Source organism: Nuphar pumila, chromosome 11, assembly GCF_984573655.1.
Source record: "Nuphar pumila chromosome 11, dmNupPumi1.hap1.1, whole genome shotgun sequence".
Lineage (NCBI taxonomy): Eukaryota > Viridiplantae > Streptophyta > Magnoliopsida > Nymphaeales > Nymphaeaceae > Nuphar > Nuphar pumila.
The window spans coordinates 115906455-115928881 of record NC_143259.1 but is presented as its reverse complement, the minus strand read 5'-3'; the positions used below and the strand labels follow the sequence as shown (position 1 = coordinate 115928881).

At 37.8% G+C, this 22427-nt stretch overlaps 1 protein-coding gene across 1 annotated transcript; it reads right to left on the bottom strand.

The window, feature by feature from the left end:
- Window positions 1–1436: 1436 nt before the first annotated feature.
- On the bottom strand, window positions 1437–8962 carry LOC149822994 (putative G-type lectin S-receptor-like serine/threonine-protein kinase At1g61610). The gene is made up of 7 exons (XM_089980470.1): window positions 8299–8962; window positions 7560–7682; window positions 5582–5742; window positions 4988–5198; window positions 4381–4618; window positions 3396–3546; window positions 1437–1947 (listed from the first exon to the last, which is right to left on the bottom strand). The coding sequence occupies exons 1-7, from the start codon at window positions 8852–8854 to the stop codon at window positions 1639–1641; spliced, it is 1749 nt and encodes a 582-aa protein (XP_089836596.1). The 5' UTR covers window positions 8855–8962; the 3' UTR covers window positions 1437–1638.
- Window positions 8963–22427: the final 13465 nt, after the last annotated feature.

The window sequence follows — 22427 nt, the reverse complement described above, 5'->3', positions numbered from 1 at the left end:
TCAACTTATTATTTAAAAATTCCAAAGACCCTTACCTCTAAATTCTTAAGTTTTCTTTTTTTTTTTTGGAACTAAACATTTTTTTTTCTAAGTTTTACCATTTGGAATGTAGAGATCCAGCCATCAAAGATGGCCCACTAGGGTGGGACATCCCACCTTCGGGATACCTCTTACTTAAAAAAATCAAACCTTAGAAAAAAGTATCTAAGTATGTTTCTATGGCTAGATATCCATGTTTATTTTAAAAAAAATCCAAATTTTCTTTGACTTTGAGCTTAATAAAATTTTCAGATCTTATTCTTTTTTTCTTTTGAAAATATAGGATATCCATTGGGTTGGGCCCACATAGGGGGATGTCCAGCCCATTGGACTCCTAACTTTATAGTTTGTAGTTTATTGCAAATTTTCATTCCAATAACTAATTATAATTAATTCTCTTTTGGATTTCATATGCAATTGAGATCCAAACTTATTTAAAAAATTCAAATCAAATCCATATTCATGCCCACCTATACAATCCAAACCCAACCACAAATCCGAATTCACGTAAAATTAATTGTTCATGACTGGAATTAACTTTACTTTTAAATTTAATTTCAAACTACATTCAATTGTGTCTCTATTTAACACGCGAATTTGACTTCAAGCTAACACTAATTACATTTATAATTTTCACCAAATTTTAATTCAAAAAAATCATATTTTTATTATTTAATAAATTGTAAACAATTGCAGATGTTACAATAGAACCCAAGTAGGCAACCGCATCCAATCGTGGACAGGGACACCCTACTGCACAAACCAAGCACACCATGTTGACTGCCAAGATCACATGGCTCCACAGAGTCTGACAGAAATCGGTGGGTCGTAATCAGATCCGATTGGAGGTGTTGGTACAGCATTCACGCTGAGGTTTGATGTTGCCAACCATAGTAAAAACCATACCAGAATATGATTACGTTTAGATAAACCAGACTCGGCCCATACCCAATAAAATAAATTTTTATGCTTTTTTACATTGAAAACTTGCTACAGGTCGGACCCAGGTCTGATATGAAATTTTCGCTTTCATACCAAACCCGAATCCTCGATGTGGTAGGATTTCGGATCCTACACGCGAATTTAACTTCAAGCTAACACTAATTACATTTCTAATTTTTCAACAAAATGTTAATTCGAAAAAATCATATTTTTACTGACTAGTTGAGACCCCTATCCAAACGACTATCCTCCCACATTTGATTGCCTAGATGCCGCTTGGTCAACCCAATAAACCATGTTAATATTACTTTTTTCACCATTTATTTTTTTTAATTAAGTATTAAGTATGATTTCCTTCTTACCTGCATTGTTCTTAAAAAGAATAAATGCAGATCAAAACAAACAGATCCGAAATCAGATGTTGTGCTCCTTATAAAAAGCAGAGAGAGAGAGAGAGAGAGAGAAATTCAACATTACCACTCATGAAGATCAACAAAATGTTCACAGATAAAACGGGCTCACGCCGGAGCCGCTTGCCCAGATTGCGGCAAAAGAGAGGTAGCATCAGCAGGAGGGAGCGGAAGATCACTAAGATGCATACGCAAGATGGCATAAACATCTACCAAGATGTTGGTGCTCGTCAAACAGGCCCAGCACTTAGCGAGCTTCCACCATGGTCAGTGTGATGTCATTCACCGAGTGGCTGGCCAGCCCCCTGAATGATGAATCTGATGTTGACAGACAGTCACCAACATAGGATGCAGGCCGTTTTGGTTCTTGGAGCTCTCTTGATTCATTCTCCAAGATAGAGATGACATCCTCTATACAAGGCCGATTGCATGCACATTCTTGCACACACAACAGCCCAAGATGAGTGCATCTCAGAACCTCTGAGGTGTTTTGTAATACTCCAAATGATGGATCCACCAGCTCCAAGCTTCTGCCTTCACTCCACATCTCCCATACCTGCCCAAGTCCAAAAGTTCTCCACTGTTTAGATGGTTATTCTTTGATTCTTCAGTGATTATATATATATATATATATATATATATATATATAGAGAGAGAGAGAGAGAGAGCAAGAGCTTTTTTAGGTATTTTTTTTACAAATCTGACCTCACAAACGTATTTGGCATAGTCAATTTTCTAGAAAACGACACTTGAATCATGAAAAAAAAAAACCTTAAAAACCTGATTAGCTGGTGGTTAGCTAGAAAAAAGGGTTAGCATCTAGCACCTCCTATATATAGGGTGGTAGCTGCATACCAGCCGGCTGGCCTACTTCTACTGGATGCACGTTGAGCTATGTAAAAGAGTGTTTACCAGAACAAAAGCATAGTTAAAGACAAAAAGACCTTTAGCAACACTTTTGATTTGTGCTAAAAGTCTTTAGTGACGCTTCTAAAGCATAGCTAAAGGTCTTGTAACTTTGGCACACGTGATGGACAGCACATGCCCATCCATTGGCGGTCAGAAAATCTGTAACCATATACTCAATCCTTCTTTAGCCATCAAGTTTTTCTTATTGGATTTTAATCATTCATTTTAGTGAGCAACATATTTTTTATTATGAATTTTTGATGTTTAGATATATTTTTTAAAGAACTAAACATTAACCGCCCACAATACTTTGCATTGTAAAGTTTAAAATGCATTGTGAGCCATCAATTTTTCAGGTTTCAGAAAACATGCCTATATATTCTGTACAATCTTCATGTAAAGCATATTTGTTACTAAATAAATTATAAAAAACAAATATACGAGGTCCGATCAATGAGATGCTCAAGAATTGGATAAGGGGAGCCATCCGATCGTCATTGGTTGAAGATTTTGTACCTTCCTCTTTAGTTGGACCTCTCTCTCTCTCTCTCTCTCTCTCTCTCTCTCTCTCTCTCTCTCTCTCTCTCTCTCTCTCTATATATATATATATATATATATATATATATATATATATATATATATATATATATAGTACTCTGTTTTGGAGTTTTAAATATATGAACCTGAACGCAAATTTAAATCTAAATAAAACCAAGTAATTGAATACATGCAAACTTAGACCCAATTAGCTTAAATAGCTAATAGGATCCAATCTCAGCTATGACTTTTTTTTATCAGTATTTTGTATATGGGGACGATTTCGATTTGGCCAGATCCGATTATGTCAATTACAAAGGCCTACATCCCAAACCATGCCCAAAACCTGTTTATCATATCCCCAGGTAAAAGATAACAAATATGCAGTTTTTTAGTGTTATGACGAATAGTTCCTATAAACTGGTTGCAGGCCCGTATCCTATAACCTGTTGGATGGGCATGATGTGGATTCTTGATCTGGACCCACATGGATAAAATCTGAAACAAAACCCATTTATAGACCCAATTTTTCTGAGAAGGAAGAATAGTCATACTTACATGTCCCAAGAGGTCCAATGAGTTCTGGCTTTGAGTAAAAGTGGAGTTCTTTTTTCCAGTTACAATCTCAATCAGTAAGACTCCAAAACTGTACACATCAGACTTCTCTGAGAACAGACCCTCCTTGGCATACTCTGGAGACATGTATCCACTGTTTCATATGCAAACATGAAAGAAGAGGATCAGAAATTGTAGAAACACACATTTCTCCGACTTACCTAAACAAGAAACAAAGAGGTAGAGATATAAACGGTTCGGATTCAGATCCGATGTGATCAACACCATGGTCGACTGATAGGATGTTGGCTAAACCAATTCGAATTCAGAATTTGGATGGTGAAAAGTTCATAAATGATCTGTTTTTTTTACATGTAAACAGATTCAGATGTCCGATAAATTCGGATATTTTGTCAGACTCGGTAGCAAAAAATCAAAACCATATCCGCACTCAATTTTTAATTGTGTATGGTTTTGGCTTACCAAATACAACTAAACAGAATCGAATTTGGTAGGGATATCGGATAAAATCTGATTCATTGGCATCCATTGGAAGAGGAGCTCATGTCCAGAGTTTCTTGAATAGCTCGTTCCAGGTTAAACTGAGATGGGTCATGAGCCGCATTTATTCCGTACTTTGTAGGCTAACCCCTTGAATCGGATTGTGCTTTCTTTTAATAGTTTTTCTCATGTATTGGGAAATTTAGATGGATCCATGTTGGACATGAATCCATTTCATATTTGCTTAGCTGGGATGTGGATCAGAGTCCATTCCCAAGGCCCCAAATTCCAACCCTTGATCCAGTAGCCTTATCCAGTACACACACACGAAGACTGATCCAGCATGCATGGTTGGGTCCACATAAGTGCTGAACCAACTGCATAATGCCACGTATCCTGAGGGCCTACCATCCATAGGACGGTGATCGGCCCTCTCCTACGCTAACACAAAAAAAAAACGAGAGAGAGAGAGAGGTTTTGCACTTACTAAGTCCCAACTATTCTTGTAGAATTAGCTTGCAACTGGTCTCCTGTGAAAATCTTCGCCATGCCAAAATCTGAAATCTTGGGGTTCATCTCAGCATCCAGCAGGACATTGCTGGCTTTCAGATCTCGGTGAATTATTTTCGGCCGTGATTCGCAATGAAGATAAAGAAGCCCACGAGCGATTCCCATTACGATTCTGAATCGCTTTTCCCAGTCCATTTTTACGCATTTGATCGGATCTGATCACCTTAAAACAATATAAGTTAACTCTATACATGCAGACAGTTGCTTCTTAAAGATGAGTTCTAATCTCTTTGTCACAGGTACATATATAGCTGATCCCATGTAGATGGGGAACAAGGGATTGTGACGATCATGATGGATGATCAGTCCCTATATCTAGAAAACCAGGATAAGTTGGGATATTGCATTATGAAGGAGAATGTGATATTTCAACATATCCCAGTATTTCTGGACATATAAGTTGCCTCTCCCCAATCAGCTTCTTCTCATAAATGAATAGGTGATATGAGGAAAGCAAACATGAATTTCCATGTCCAAAGAAAACCACATGAAGTGCTGAATAAAGTAAAAGGCTAGAGCCAGACCAAAGAGATGTGTGTCCAAGCTTCTGTTAGGCATGTACTCGTAGAGCAATATCTTCTCCTCTCCTTGAATGCAGCAACCAACAATCTTAACAAGGTTATTGTGTTGAACTTCGGCAATCAAATCCAGTTCATTAGTGAACTCCTGCAGACCTTGGCAAGATTTCTTTGAGAGCCTCTTGACTGCGACCTCCTGGCCATCCGGTAGCTTGCCCTAAGGATATAAACAAGTTTAATTTTTCTAGTTCACACAAAATTGTAAATTTATGAGTAATAAAACCAATGGTCATAGAATTGTTGCTTTAGGTATGCTTCCAAAGTTGTTACTTTTAATATGTTCAAGTATGAATATAACTCTGTGAATGTCACCATGTTGACAAGACATCACAAGTTCAAAATCCATAGGTGGCATCCTTTGCCGCAAGCTCGAAGCTGGGTATACTCCCCAGTGGACAGGGGAGACTTCAAGGGTTTTAACAACCAGAGGCAGCTAATGTGCAGTCACTGTTAGGGTTTTTTCCTTTGAAATGTCCAAAAGAAAATGAAAAAAATGTTTCAAAAAAAAAATAATATAAGTATGAAAATGAGACCCCTTACCTTGTAAACCACTCCAAATCCACCTTTACCAAGCTTATTTGCAGATGAAAAACCGTTGGTTGCTGCAGCCACTTCTTCAAATTGGAAAATTCGCAGGTTGGGGAGTTTCTCATGTTTTCCACACTTTCCATACTTAACTTCATTAGCTGCTTGAGGTATCCCTAATTTTTTTTTATACAAGAAAATTAGTTTCTAACAATGATATGCATTTCATATGTTTAAAAGAGGAATTGGAACACGCATAATGCATTGTCAAAATTAAGAATGACTTCACCTAGTATTTAATCGCTGCTCCGCACTTGTGCACACATACACATGCACGCACACAGACTTAACTGTGCTGGGCTCTGTTGTGTAATGAAGTGTGGCTGCTAATCTCGTGATTAAGTTCTTTTCATTCAAAAAGATAATCTCATAATTAACTTCTTTTTTCATTTATTAGACGGAGAAACTCAGACCAGGTAGCAGGTAGATCGCAGCTCGATCCTACAGAGGGTAAATGGCCAGGACCCTCGCCCCCAGGGCCGATTGCTGGGCATTAGCTACCGCAAGGGGAGTAGCGCCGGCAGAAGTCGAACCCCGACTGGCGGTTTGGCAGCCAAGGCCCTCTCCGACTAAGCTAACCCCTTTGGAGCCTCATAATTAACTTCTTATATACCAAGTATTAATTGCATCCAAACCAGAGACCCTGTATGCAACTATAGAATATAGATAGTCTCAATACTTCGGATACAAAACCAAGTGAACTGGTTAGACTGAACTCATGTTGTCCTAGTAGATGCAATAGGCTTATTTGAACTGGATCAGGTCGGATCGAAGTGATGTCCACCAACACTACCTTTCTTACTTTTCTTATTATTTTGGTAATTTGGTCTAGATCCCTCAAAGAGTGAAACTTTTTAAAATAATACCATTCGTAACAAAGTTAAACCCTGGATTTTATGTTAATGAGATATTTTTGATACATGAAAAGCAGAAGATAAAATATTATATTCGATCCAGGCCATGCCAAGTTGGAACTGAACTCCTATCCAGATATGGATACCTAGGATCCAGCCAGACTATGATGATTCTGTCTGGAATTGCAGGCCGGCAGCCTGGATTCAATTATGGTTCAACTATTTTGCAGCCTTAATTTTAGATGCAGGCAGTAATTGTAGCACAGAGCCTTGTGCTGGTTGCAAACAGTAGTGAGTCAATTATCTAGGCAAATGGATTGGATACGGGTCGGATCATGCATAGCAGTTTTGAATATTTATCTGAAATGCAATCAATAGATCCAAATTCGTAACTGGATCCAAATAGGGTCGTGGTTCAGGTAAAAATAGGACTAAAAACATTTACATGTAAAAATGAGTTCAGATTGGATTTTGACCCAAATCCAAATTAGGTCTGACTCAAAATACTGATACAAATCAAATTCAAATCCAAAAATTGATTTGGCATGTTAAGATCCAATCCAAATGCACATTTGGGTCTTGCTTTAAGAATATTAGCACAGAAATAACATGTCAGACCCAGATCGGATTTCCAATTATGTCTGGTCCATTTGCACACCTACATGCTACAATGAACACATGGTCAAGGATATCACTCTAAAATTTAGGGTGTACTTTCGTGGGGGACAAGAGCCACCCGCCCCCGAGGATGGATGATAAGGTTATTTGACAAAACCCATTTTTTTTGTGTTTTGAAATCACTACCGTTCATGACTTTAAGGTGGGACCCGTCCATATGGCACCATACAAGCGGAGCCGAGTAGTTTTTTTTTTTTTTTTGAAAGGCAAGCTGGGGTTCAGGTTATTATTCAACGCACCAATGGGTTTTGAACCTGCACCATTCCACAAAAAAAGGAGACGTGCACTGACAACTCTTAGTGTCAGATTAAAGTAATCTTTGCTTGTTGAAAGTCATTCCTTGGCCAAGCCATCGAGTATTTTTTGTCAAATAAATAACAAAAATTCTTGATTGAACATACCCTTTTGCTTTTCTCTGCGCCTCCACAAGTAGAATATGCATGTTCCCAAGCAAATGGTCAGCACAATGCAAGCTAATGTGATGGGGAATATGAACTTGAAACCCCTCTTTTTCTTCTCATCTCCTAAAAAATGAAGCAAAGCAAAAAAGAAACAACAAATTAGTCAAGGATATGGTGCTCTTTTTCCTGTTTTTTCACTAAGGTATGTCAAAGGATCCAGCATATCCAGACACGGACAATTGCTGCCACTAGATTCAAATGGGATCCATAAGAAAAAGTATTGGTCTACTTAGTACCTAACCGGATTATGGTATTTAATTATTTATACCTAACATGGTTTTGGTAATATACAGACGTTGAAAATTAGAGGTGGAAATAAACTGCAAGCCGTCTAGATATCATGTTGGACTTGAATTTATCTTTTTGTATACAAAATTTAGTAAAAACTATACAAAATAGAAATGTTTTTTTGAGTTGGGAAAAACAGGTGCCTTTTACAACAATTGATTTTTGCATCGTTGGAAAGACATATATACACAAATTGGATTCCTGCAATTCAAAAGCCAGTTCTTACTAAAAACAGCATGTAGATCACATCCATGAGGTCATTTGGACCAAAAAAAAAAAAATAGTTTGCTAAAGTCGTTTGTACCTGCAAACAATTGCAGCAAACTTTAACCCATATTTACAGTATGAAAACTTAATCTTGCAGATTAACTATGAAAGACGTCATACATACCTATGTGAGTTGAGTCCTGCAAACGAAGAGAAACATGCAGACCGCCATTAGAGAACCGACGCAAGCCCACAAGGTCTGGAGGTTGATCAAAGCTCTGCCATACAATTCTCCCATTCCCATCGCTCAACACCAAGTTCCCTGAATTCAAGAGCACTGCAATCTGGTTCTTGGTCGAAGACGATGAAGATGAATTAGTAGACCACTGAGTCCGCCCTTTTCCATCCAAAATCACCAGGTTTCCGTCGTTGGAAAACTTGAAAACTCCACTAGAATCATTTCCCACAAGTGGGTATCCTTTGTTGGCCACCCATATTACTTTTTGCACCGAGTTCTCAACATGCCATATTCCCAAGTATCGATTTTCTGAGCTAGCATCGAAGAACCCCAAGATGAAATTCTTGTTATCTGATAGTATGGTCTGGCTACCTCTTAGGACTTGTCCTGGGACTATGGAGCACGATGCAGCGTAGAGTTGGGAAAACGAGCATGAGAGAATCAAGCAGAGTAATGGAATTCTTACCCATAAACTGAAAATGGTTGATCTTGTTTTGATCATTTTCTAACCTCCTGTAATGAAAGAATGAAGCATGACCACAGGAGACTCCTTTTCTTAAACCTTGCAGCTAGCTAGCTAGGAGGGTTAATTTGTTGAAGATGGTTCTCCTTTAGCTATTTGTGCTTCTCTGTCTAAGAAAAAACGTGTATTGATGGTGTTCTCTAAAGAAAGAAGATGCTGGCTTGGTCAATGAAATCGATTTCGGCTCACGATGTTGAAACTTATGTCTTGTTTCATGATCTTTCCTATGAAATATACCCTTTTTTTTCTTTAGGAAAGAGGGCCTCTTTCCTAAGTTGAGTAAAACGATAATCTTCTAGCTAGAGAAATATGTAGTGGAGCGGTGGAGCCCACGTAATAAATGCAAACAAACTTTCTTGGCAAAACGGATTCACACTTTGCTCCAATTTCTCTCTCATGCGTAGGGAAAATCTCCCATTGGGTGACGGGAGGACAAGGACACCATGTGTCTGTGGACAGCCGTAAACAAGGTCCAAGGACACCTTAGGATGTGTTTTAGTTTTAGTTTTTTTTTTTTTTTAAGGTGTCGTGTCCGGTCTTAACCTATCCTATATGGAGGGGAGGGCAGGACACTCTGGGACAGCAAAACACGTCCCAAAGGGATGCGAGGAACTTGTGAATATCACCAACTTGACACAACATCATGAGTTCGATACACACTGACTTGCAACCTTTGTCATGATGTCAAAGTTGGATGTACTCCCTGGTGGGCAAGGGGGGGCTAGGGATTTTACCCTAATGTACTCGATGAGCAAGCGAGGCGGGTTTTTACCCGGTTTAGGCCCACTTAGACATCCAAATCTGGAGAATAGGAGAGTGCAGGGCCGTACCTGTGTTTTATGGGGCCTGAGGCAGAGGGAAAAAATGGGCCCCCTATTAATAGCAGGAGTTCTGGGACAGGGCCTCGAAATTTTTTGAGCCCCTATTAAAAATGGGCTCCCTAAAAATAGGCCCCCTATTAATAATAGGAGCTTGAGGGCAGCGCCTCGGAATTTTTTGAGCTCCCTATTAATAGTAGGAGTTCGAGGGCAGCGCCTCCAATTTTTTTGAGGCCCCTAAAATTTTTTTGTTGTTTTTGGTCCTTATTAAAAATGGAATACCTATTAAAAATGGGCCCCTAAAATTTTTTTTGGCCCAGAGGCCCAAGTCTCATTGGCCTCTTGACAGGTCCGGGCTCTGGGAGAGTGGAATCGTGAGTCCATTGACTACACCATTGGTCAAACCTTGGCAAGAATCACATTGCCTTGACCTGAATAGGCCTTTCACACTTTGAATGGCTTTACATACACCCAACAAGAGCCGGTTCAAACAAACAAGCTCACGCCATTTTGGTCAATTCCTTGACCATGTTAGCCAAGCTAGATTTCCCCGAGCCAATAAGGAAGGATCGAGTCAGAGGCAGCTTTGATTTGGATGTCGTTCATCTTAAAAATGATCGACACCCATCAAAACAGCGAGCAAGCTCATTATCAACCATTCATTTTAAACCATTCCAATGCCATCCATCCAAAACACAAACATCAGAAAAAAGAGTGGGGCCTATAAAAGCGATGGGCATCTCATTCATACAGATTTTATATTCCGTCCATCTTGAGATCAACGGCATCCAGAAGTGCTCAGATCACACTGACCTGATCCCATTTCCAAGTCAACTGGGCGGCCCAACACGTGCTTTGACCTTGTAGTTTTCCTTATTGTATTATAAAAGTCCCCATTAGGGCTTGTTAACAAGCCGAGCCCCCTTTGTTCAAGCTTGGCTCGTTTCCAATTTAACTCAGCTCGAGCTTGGCTCGTGATCGTAGGTAGGCGAGCCGAGCCACGAACTGGCTCGTGTAAAAAAAAAACCATGTGAAAATTAATGTTATTGGATAAAAAGGAATTTGAACTTGAAACCTCTTTTCCACATGCAATAAAACATCTTTTTGTGATAAATATTGCACCAAAATTCTAAATCTTATATTATTACCAGCTTACACGGCCGAACCAAATCTAGCACCTTTTGATCGTGCTCTGCTTGTTTTTGGTTAAGAAGCTGCTCTCATGGTTTGGTTGCCAGCTACATGAATCAAACCTGAACGACTTCATGGTGAGCTGAACCACGAGCGGCTTGGCTTGTTTCTCAGCCCTAGTCTCAGTCAATATGGATATGTTTGCATTCATATTCATAGCCATAAAATATGGGCATTTTTTTTAAAAAAATCTCACGATTTTGCAAGAGATTTTCAGAAACCGATATAATCTTTAAAAAAAATGATACCTTCAAAATAGTGTATTTTGAAAATATCTTGTTTTTACCAACGGGGGCTTCCCCTTGTCCTGTAGGAGCAGCTACTGTTCGTCACCTTGAGTTGGGATGTTCCAGGTTCAAAACCCAATGGTATAGTTGCATAATTGGTAAGGGTCTGCCTAACCCCAGCTTCCCTTTCAAAAAGAAAAAATTAAGAAAATATCATGTTTTTATCAGGTTATTAACTCAATATTTATATATTTTGTATTTTTAATGTTTTTGTTATATTTTTATGTATTTCATTATATTCTAAAATTTTAAATATACCAATATTTTTCTAAGAAAATTAAATACTTTTAATTTATCATGAAATTTTCCTTTGCCAAGAAAATCCCGACATTGAAATTTGTGATTATGTACATATTATGAATTAAATAAAGGCTCCTAAGATAAGGTTCATAGTACACCATGGGATTCGCCCTAGTGGGGCGGTTGTGATGGTGTTGAGATGAAGCCTCCGGATCGAACCCCACTGGTGCATGAGTGCGTCCGTAGCTTTCAGAGGTGGGTCACATAAGGCGGGATGGTCGTGGGTTCCCACCCGGACCTCATCATAAAAAAAAAAGAAATAATAAAATAAGGTTCATAGCGTGATTCCACATGTTGATTTAGTGGGGTTAGTTTCTCTTCCACTGTTTTAGATAGCATGTTCAAACTCTGAAAGTCGTCGTTTGTTTCTCAGCTTTGGAATTTTCATGTTGGTTCCAGGAAAGCCCAATTCTTGTCTTGTTCGTGTTTGGCAGTCAATGTGAGAAATTGAAGGTCCTACACAAACAACGACTGCTTTTCCATGAAATACATCCAGAATTGTGGGGTCCATAAAACTTCGCCCCAGGAGGTGTGAATGGATTGGGGATCATAGGGTCCCGATCCGAGTTTGATATTTAATTTCCAAATATGGATCTTTAATTAAAAGAAGGTATTAGGGGAGTCTGTGAATCAGATTTTATCCAATATCTCGCTGAAATCGATTCCGTTTAGTTGCATTTGGTAAGCCAAAACCATATCCGATTATAACTGGATGTGGATATTGTAAATGTGTGGATTTCATGGATATTTGAATTCGTTACATGCAAAAAAGCGGAACTGGTATGAGTTTTCTCCCATCCGAACCTGAATCTGAATTTGAATCCATTTAGCCAACTTCGGCTTAGTCGTATATGGTATTTGCCTACATCCGATCTAAATCCAGACCGTTTACATCTCTTGGAGATATAATTATGTATTTGGACGCAGATGACGTATTCAGATCATTTCGGATTTGAATCAACTCAGACAGATTGGGAACAGATCGAATATGTTTACACATTTTACAAGTGAAAAGCTTGTTTTCAGTCTTCTTTGACTTAATCATGGTCATTTGTAGGGGTGTCAATGGGTCGGGTTTGGTTCTGACTCAGGTCCTATCGGACCCACTATAAGATAAACATATCTGGACCCGATAAGAACTGCATAAACCAGACCCAGACCATACTAGGTAAAATAATATTTTTTATCATTTTTACATTGAAAATTTTCAGGTCTTAATCAAAACTCATTTCGGGCCTTGGTCTGGTATAAAATTTCACAAACTATACCTGGGCTTCATGTATTAATCGGACTTTTGGGTCCGGACCTGGGTCTTAATTAGGGCTTCTTATTTATCACCATACCCCGACCCTATAGGGTTTGGTACAGGTTAGATCCAGCTAAACCTGACCCATTGACACCACTAGTAATTTGACGAATATTGCTGATATTTTGAAAATACCGTGAACAAAGGTCGTGTGTTCTTTGCCATTTTTAATTGACCAATATAGCTAAATAGTTTCAAAATATCTCAAAATAATCGTTTAAAAGAAAACATCACGATTTTATTATGATATTTTAATAAAAGAACACAAGGGGTCTTGTCGTGAACATACATCAAAACCGTAAATAAGCTCATTGTGTGCCATTCATTTTAAATTTGATCAAATGCCGCCAATCTCAAACACGAACAAAAATCGAGAAAAGAACAAACGGGGTGCCACTTGTGTGGTAGGAGGAGCAGTAATTAGTGCACGTCACCTTGTGTTGGGACATTGCAAGGTTGAACCCCCAAATTGTTCGATTGTATAACTGGTAGGGTAAGGGTCAGCATGCCTAGATCCCCAGCTTGTGTCAAAAAAAAAAACATTGATTAAAAGAGTGAGGTTCATCCAAGTGATGAGTATCTTGTATCTCTCCAAATTTACCGGATTTGGGAGGGTGGTATATGAGAAATGAAATAATCATAAAAATCGCTGAAAATTTACAGGAATAAACTAGACTCAATAACGAAGACACCACTTTTTACGGATTTGAAATATGACTTCCGGTTAGGGAGATATGGCCCTGATAAGTTGGTCCTAATTCGGGTAGCGATTTACAGCGATTTGCTTACTGAATAACACTAGAAATTGCTATAGTGATTTGTGAAAGACACTACAAATCGTTGCAGTGAGATCCAACAACACCATAAATCGTTGTGGGGCTCGTTGGAGACCCGAAAACACTATAAATCGTTGTAGGAAAGCCCGACAATATTACAAATCGTTGTTGGAAGAACGGACAACACTATAAATCGCTGTGGGGCTCGTTGGATACCCGACAACATTAAAAATCATTATAGGAGAGTCATTGAAAAAAATGTGGGAAAGAAACAGAAAAAGAAAAATAGAAAAATCGTAGGAAGGGGTGTTACGAAAACCTCGAGCAAGAAACAATCGAAGGAAACATGAGCCACACGATTAAACAAAATGCTTTATTGCTCTTTTTCGATAGTTAAAAGAGGGAAAGAAAATAAAAAATTTATACAAAGCCCCAAAAAAAATTAGTCTGGGGGGCGCTGCCCCCCGCCCGCTGACCGGGCAGCGAAACCCGCGCCGCGGGGGGAGCCGCCGGACCCCCCTTCTGTAAGGGCAAAAACTTTAAATCAAGCTTCACAACTCATCAAAGTTGAACGATGCTACCAACGCTGGGAGAAGCCCCCAAACCCCCCTCCTGTAAGGGCAAAAACTCTTTGCTGGAGCAATGTAGGATCGTCTGCTGGATGTGCACAGAAATAGAAAGAGAAGGGAGAGAGAGTGAGAGGGTTGATGTTCATGGCCTTCTCAAGGGGGAACTTTTTGTCTCCCTTGATTTCTTCTCTAGAGAGAGAGAGGGGGGGGGGGTTTACAGTGTTTTAAGGAGAAGGAAGAAGAAGAAGATGACGATGAAAAGTTCAAACAGACATTTTTTATGGCTCAGGTTCGTTTCGCCAGATGACCATCGGATCGTCGGCTCACCATCGTTTCGCAGGATCACCATCGGATCATCGGCTAATGTTCGTTTCACTGTGTAGACTTTGAAAAGTCAACATCATCCTCGACTTTCTGGATGAAGGACATGTTTATCATTTTTTTGAACCATTTGTTTTGTTTTTTTTAATGGGCATTTTTGTCATTTTCTTAAACAGTCATTTTATGGCAAGAATAGCAAGAAAGGGTACTTAAGTCTTTGCAACCGAACCAGACTTCAATGTTGAGTGATGTCAACATACACGGGAATACGAGCCCCATATGCTTATATACGTGGTGCTTTTTGGGACCCCCCAACACAGACGTGGGATTCAGTGAATCATCGGGGGAGAACATACACATTACTTAAAAAAAATAAAAAACTCCCCTTTGGGTGCAAGTGGGTTTATAAAGTCAAGCCTATGAATGCATAAAACGATATAAAGTTTGATTAGTAACGAAAGGTTACATGATTTGACTACCATGAAACCTTTGTTCTTTAGCAAAACTTGTCACTGTGTGCAATATTTATTGACTGTCATCCATACTTGGTTGGTTACTCCGTCAACTCGATGTTAGCAATGCGGGGATTTACAAGAAGTTTGTATGCAACTTTCACCAGGAATCCAAAATAAAAGAGAGCAACATAAGTAATGGAAATTCATTTATGCGCCGAAATCATACTCAAATTGGTTCGCCAAGCTGTCTCTTGCACTGAAAGATAGCAGGTTCACAACATTATTTTCAACCAAAAAGATGGATCAAGTTTCACTGCATCATTGTCTGCGTCGATAACATCATTATTTCAAAAAATGATGAGATCAAAATATCTTCTTTAAAGATTTTCTTACAATCTCGATTTCATCTCAAACACTTGGGATTGTTAAAATATTTTTTTAAGTATTGAAGTTACACAATCCTCATCTAAAATATTTTCAAGTCAGTAAAAATATACTCTGGATATTTTATCTTTATCTGATTCATGCTTACTTGGAGCAAAACACGTGGATTTTCTTATGGATCAGGCGCTAAAACTGACTGTGGATCAAGAAGAATTACATGAAGATCCAACCTTCTAACGACGTCTGGTTGGGCATCTCATATATCTGATCGGTACCCAACCAGATATTACATAGTCCACATCTTGGAAAATGAAGCTGATTTGAAGTATCATCTACAAGATCAGGCATCCTCAACCTATAGAATTATATAGTGACAACCAAATTACAGCATTACATATAACTGCCAACTCAAACTTTCATGAAAAGACAACATATCAAACTAGATTGCCATCTAATTCAAGAAAAAAATCCAAACAGGTCTCGTTTTCATGGCTTATGTCCCTACTTCTCAACAACCTTCAGACATTTTCACAAAAGCCCTTGGACGTGATCAATTCCAATTTAAAATAAGCAACAGTTGGGTGTTACCGATCTTCAAAATCCAACTTGAGGGAGAGTATTAAGATGAAATTTCAAATTAGTTACCATGTTTACATGTATATTTACATTTCATTTATCGTGTCTGTTTATATGTATTTCTCTCTCCTTTATTGTTTCAAATGGTATATTATATCAATTAGTTGTATATTCTTTCATTGACGTAGTCAGAGTTTTTTTAGAGAAAAAATAATACGTTTTATAATCAAAAAGATCGGAAGAATAAAAAAACAATCGGCATCATGTCATGCCAAAACTAGGGCCACCTTCAGTTTGACAAGATTGGTGACAAATTTTTCCAAGAAAAAGAAAACTGTTGTAGCCCACAAGGCTGGGCTTTCTTGGTCAAGAAAAAGAAAACTGGTTCGTTCATCTGGAAATCCGACGATGGACGGGTGTCTTTTTTTTTTAAGGTCTGATCATCAGACAGTGGGTTGGCGAGCCTCCTCCTCCTTCAGATCGTCGGCCGGTAGACGGGCAAGATCTTTATTCTTATGAGTGCCAGACGGCGACAAATCGAATCTTGGTCCGACGGTAGTTATCTGTGGTTTTCGGCCATCACCGCAGTCACTCTTGTACCAGCGGTGATCGACCATCGGTTCGGCCTTCCGCCGGTGGCAGACGGTGTCTGGTTTGGTCGTCGACCAGTGGGAACCGACATCTTCATGCTGATCTGACCGCTTCAGTTTATCGCAGAGTCAGTTCGTGGTTCTGCTGAACCGAATCGGGTTTCTTGAAATTGAAACATCGTTTCGCCGGGCCGATTTGACTCACCTCCGACCCAACAATTTGGGTGATTCATTTCTTGGCTGGCTCGATCCATCGACCCGATTTGGTTCATTTTAGCCGACTCGACCCATGCAACTGAATTGACCATAAATCCTAATTCCAATTCATTTTTTAATCAACCGAACCATAGGCCAGTTTGGCAGCCATCCGACCGAATCTGGACCAGTTTTGCGCCCATCTGTCGACTCAGCCGGGAAGTAGATCCGAAAGTTGGTCTTGGGCCAGGTCAGGCTTTTGGGTACAGGGCCGATTCGACGACCCTTCAGTTTGGTCGGCAGGGTCTAAACCGATTCGACTATTTGTTTTTCGATTGTCGTGCATTGGACCAGTTCGGTCTAAAGAGTGCAGGGTGTTGGTCTCACCGGCAACCTGAGTCGATTCGGTGCCCAGCCAAGGACTGGACTGACTAAGGAATTCATTCGGTAGGTGAAAGAGCCTCATGACCCGGTTCTGCCCCATTTGGTTGTGGGGCTAAACCAAGTCAGTTGAAGCACTTTGTGGGTCGGGCCTGGTATAGACCCGACCCACTGCACGGGTCTGCACCTGGCTAAGGATTTCAGGGTAGACCATTTTTTGGACCTGTGCACTATGCCTTATAAAAAAAAAAATTGTGAATGAGGATTTCATAAGGCTATTTGGCATGTATTATGGATCACTTTGGTAGGTCATTTTTTTTTACCTTTTTCGGCTCATGTATATTATTGTGCTTACTTTATTTCTATATGCATATATTGACATATTTGAACTTTGGTATTATGCCGAATTTTGGGTCCCATATTCTGAATTGAATTTGTTGAATCAATACATTGTCAAAGTAACCTCTATTGTATAGATTATTTTTCTTTGGAATATTATGATGTATATATGTTTGCGGTTCATGCGAATAGTGATCGGCCCAAAAGAATATCACTATTTGGCAAAACTCAAATATATACTTTCAGTAATAAATACGAGTCAGTTATATAGTTTTTCATGTGAATAACGAGTCGGTCCAAAGAAAGACTCATTGTTTGAGAGGACTAATTGTTCATGTTTGATTATTGTATTGAAAGTACCACTTACAAATTAACATTTATGTCCAAAGACTAAATGTCAATATTGTACTGGGTATCTTGTGATGGGGTTCACCATAGTTTAAATATGTTATTCTATATCATTGCATATGAAGATGTATGTTAATTATGAGCTTGTTCGTTCTTGATTTAGTTAATACATCTGTTTCTTCAATATCTGCAAACATTAATTTCATCCCTGTTTTGAGCGGTTCTAATTTTAAAAACTGGAAAGAAAATGTCATGAATGTTATTGGATGTATGGATTTTGATCTTGCACTACGAGAAGATCAATCACCTGCTCTTACGGATAGAAGTTTCACTCAGGCTAAAAGAAATTCTGAGCGGTGGGATTGATCTAATCGCATAAGTTTCATGATCATGAAACGTGCAATTCTTGAATCCTTTAGGAGCACTATGTCTGAAGAGGTGAATGACAAATGTTTTCTTAAAGAAATTGAAAGTGTTTTGCGAAAAACGAAAAGGCTAAGACAAATACTCTTTTTTCGAGTCTTATCTCAATAGGTATAAAGTCAAAATAAACATTAGGGAATACATTATGGAGATGGATCATATTGCTTCAAAACTCAAGGCACTTAAGTTAGAGTTGTTTAAGGACTTACTCGTGCACTTGGTTTTGATATCTCTTCCTACATAATTCAGCCAATTTAAGGTCAGTTATAACTGCCAGAAGAAAAAAATTGACTCTTAATGTGCTCATTTCACACTATGTGCAAGAAGAGGATAAGATGAAATAAGAGAAAATTAAGAGTGCTCATTTGGCAATAACCTCTAGGGACAAGTTTAAAAGAAAAAAAAAGACTAAAGAAACTGCAGCTGACCCTCAATCATCAAAGAAATAGAAAAGATATCAGAACTCAAAGTCTAGTTGTTCCTTTTGCAAATGAAACAGTCACATAAAGAAGGACTATACCATGTATCATGCCTGGCATGAGAAGAAAGGTATGCTCCTTACTTTGTTTGGTTATGAAGTTAATTTGACTTTTGTGCTAGTACACACTTTGGTGGATGGATTTTGGTTTTACCGCTCAGATAATTGTGTCTATGCAGGGTTGTCTAAGTTACCGACTATCAATTGATGTTGAAAGATTCATCTATGTAGGCGATGGTAAAACAATTGAAGTTGAGGCAATAGGGACTTTTAGATCACTTTTAAAGACTAAAAGTTATTTAGATTTGAAAGAAATATTTATTGTGTCATCTTTTAGGCAAAATTTGATTTTTATTTCTATTTTAGACAAATATAATTATTCTTGTTTATTTGAAAATAATGAATTTAAATCATTTCTTGATTCAAATCTCATTTGGATTGGTTCTTTATCTACGGTTGATAACATTTATTTGCTTGATATTGTTGCCTCATTTAATGAAACCTTGCATTTAAGTTTTTGTGGTACAAAACAAAAATTGACAAACGAGAATTCTGCTTTATTATGACATAAGCGCTTAAGTCATATTTCAAAAAAAAGAATTGAAAAACTTATTTTGAGTGAGATTCTTGATTCTCTTAATTTCACTAACTTTTAAGTTTGTGTTGAGTGTATAAAAGAAAAACAAACATAAAGAAATTAGGTGCAAAAAGGAGAACATATGTCTTACAACTAATTCATACAAATATTTGTGGGCATTTTCCTACGGCTTCTTGGAATTGTCAATAATAATTTAGTACGTTCATAGATGACTATTCTCGTTATGGGTGCATATATTTATAATTTATGAAAAGTCCGAGTTCCTAGATGTATTCAAAATATTTCAGGCCGAAGTCGAAAACCAACTTGGCAAAAGAATTAAGGATGTTAGATCTAACTGTGGTGGTGAGTACTATGGTAGATATGATGGATCAGGTGAGCAATGTCTAGGGCTCTTTGCTAAATTCTGAAGGGAATGTGGGATCATCTCTCAGTACACCATGTCAGGCACTCGTATCATGAATGGTGTTGCTGAAAGACGAAACATGACCCTTAAGGATATGGTAAAGAGTATGATTTCTCATTCTACTTTACTAGAGTCATTCTGAGAAAAAGCATGAAAGATTGCATCTTATATTTTGAACAGGGTACCATCTAAAGCAGTAACCAAGACCCCATATGAATTATAGACGGGTAGAAAGCTTAGTATGAAACACTTTCATATTTGGGAATGCCTATCTGAGGCTAGGCCTTACAGGCCATATGAAAAGAAACTGAATTTCAGAATGGTTAGCTGCTATTTTATTGGGTATTATGAAAAGTCCAAGCGCTATAAGTTTTATGACTTTGTGAATAAGTCATTTTTTTTAAATAAGAAACACTTATTTTTTTGAGGTTGTTGAGTTTAGGGAGAGTGATAAAGTAAAAGGCATTGCTTTTGAAGAATAGTCTATTTTTTTTCTTATAGTTGTAGATAACAATGATCAGATTTTCATTCCTAACATTGTTCCCACAAATTTGGATCAAAGCAATGCTTTAGATCTCTCTATCTAAAATCAAGTTTTTACTTCTAGAGTTCAAACTCAACAACCTCAAGAAACACCTTAAGAACAAGTGTCATTAAGAAAATCCACTAAAGAGAGAAGAAAGGCAATTATAAATGATTATATTATTTTTTTATAAAAACATAAAGGTGATACTGGCTTAAGGGAGGATGATCCTATCAACTTTGATCAAGCCACACAAAGTTTTAACTCTCAAAAGTGGATTGAATTTATGCATAAGGAGATTAAATTTATGAGGGACAATGACGTGTGAGATCTTGTTTCATTACTTGAAGGTGTGAAACTCATTGGTTGCAAATGGATATTTAAAACCAAAAGGGATTCAAAGGGTAATGTGAAAAGATATACGACTCGTCTTGTTGCAAAAAGATTTACTCAAAGAGAAGGCATTGACTATATAGAAACTTTCTCTTTGGTTTTTACGAAATACTATTTTAGGATTATGATGGCACTTGTGACTCATTATAATTTAGAGTTATACCAGATGGATGTTAAGATTTCATTCTTTAATAGTGACATTGATAAAACAATATATATGGTGCAATCAGAACATTTTGTCTCAGATGGTGCCAAGAAAATAGTTTGCAAACTAAAAAAAAACTCATCTATGGACTTAAGCAAGCTTTCCGTCAGTGGTATCATAAATTTCATCAAGTTATCCTCGCATTTGGTTTTGAGTTGAATGTGGTTGATGAATGCATATACCATAAGTTTAGTGGGAGTAAATTTATTTTCCTGATTTTGTATGTCGATGGCATATTGCTTGTAAGTAATGATATAGGCATACTGCACGAAACCAAGAGATTTCTAATAAAAAAATTTGAAATGAAAAATCTTGAGGATGTATTTTTGTATTAGGGATTCAAATACATAGAGACCATTCTCAGAGTATTCTTGAATTATCACATAAGAGCTATATCGAAAGGATTCTGGAAAGGTATGAGCATGAAAGATTGCAAACTGTGGGATACTCATGTTGCTAAAAGGAGGCAAATTTAGTCTCGCTCAGTGCCCCAAACACCAGTCTAAAATTAAGGTTATGGAATATATTCCCTATGCAGCTGTTGTGGGAATCTTATATATACTCAGGTGTGTACGCATCTGAATTTAGCGTACATTATTGGGATGTTAGGCAGATATCTTAGTAACCCATGTATGAATCATTAAAAAGCAGTCAAATAGGTTATGTGGTATTTGCAGAGAACAAAAGGTTACATTCTCACATTCAGAAAATCAGAACTGTTGAAGATCATTGAGTATTCTGATTCTGACTTTGCAGGATGCCAAGATAGTCACAAATCCATGTCAGGTTATATTTTTTTGTTGGTTGGGGGAGTTATTTCCTAGAGGAGTGCCAAACAGGCACTTATTTCTTCTTCCACCATGGCAACAAAATTTGTAAATTGCTATGAGGCATCCAATCATGAAATATGGCTATGTAATTTTATTACAGGGCTAAGAATTTTGGATAATATTGAAAGATTGCTAAAGTTATTTTGTGACAATAATTCAGCAATGCTATATTTTAATAACAACAGGAGTTCCTCGAAGTCAAAACATATTAACATTAAGATCCTTGTTGTTAAAGAAAGAGTGCAGAGTGGTCATATATCGATAGAACATATTAGCACAAACTCTATTATTGTGGATCTGCTTACTAAAAGTTTGTCACCCAAGGTCTTTCACAAGCATACTGCTCGAATGGGTGTCTTATCATTTTATGATATACTGGTTTAGTGGGAGTTTGTATTTGGACGTTTTATGATATAATAAAGTTTCTTTTACCATTTTGGTATAAAGTTAAAGCTTCAGATTCATTATATACTCATTATATTATGATCTCACTAAAGTTTTCAGAAATGACCAGTTGAAAATAGGCATGTTTGATCATATTGCATGTAATTTTCATGTTTCACATCCATACTTGATTCATGTCATTTGGTTATGTCGATATATGTAATCATTGATGGGTCTAATTACGTTATTTGTAATGAAGTCCGCTTTGGCTCTATGTTGAAATGATCTATGGACCGAATTGGTAGAGATATCAATTGATAAGACAGTGTTTTTAAGCTCACAAGGTTATAATGTGTGATTATAAGGTAACATATGTGGCCCAAGTGGGAGATTGTTGGGAAAATTGTGTAGTCCTATATACATTGAACCACACATTATAGACCGTTTTAGGTTCAAGCCCGGTTTATATGGTCTAA

What these genes read in the sequence shown, in the direction of transcription:
- LOC149822994 (XM_089980470.1), bottom strand. Translation starts at nt 8,854, where the DNA reads ATGATCAAAACAAGATCAACCATTTTCAGTTTATGGGTAAGAATTCCA. An exon ending in GCAGGACTCAACTCACATAG is followed by an intron (nt 7,683 to 8,298) that starts GTATGTATGACG and finishes TTCATTTTTTAG; the next exon opens with GAGATGAGAAGAAAAAGAGG. An exon ending in GATTTGGAGTGGTTTACAAG is followed by an intron (nt 5,199 to 5,581) that starts GTAAGGGGTCTC and finishes TTATATCCTTAG; the next exon opens with GGCAAGCTACCGGATGGCCA.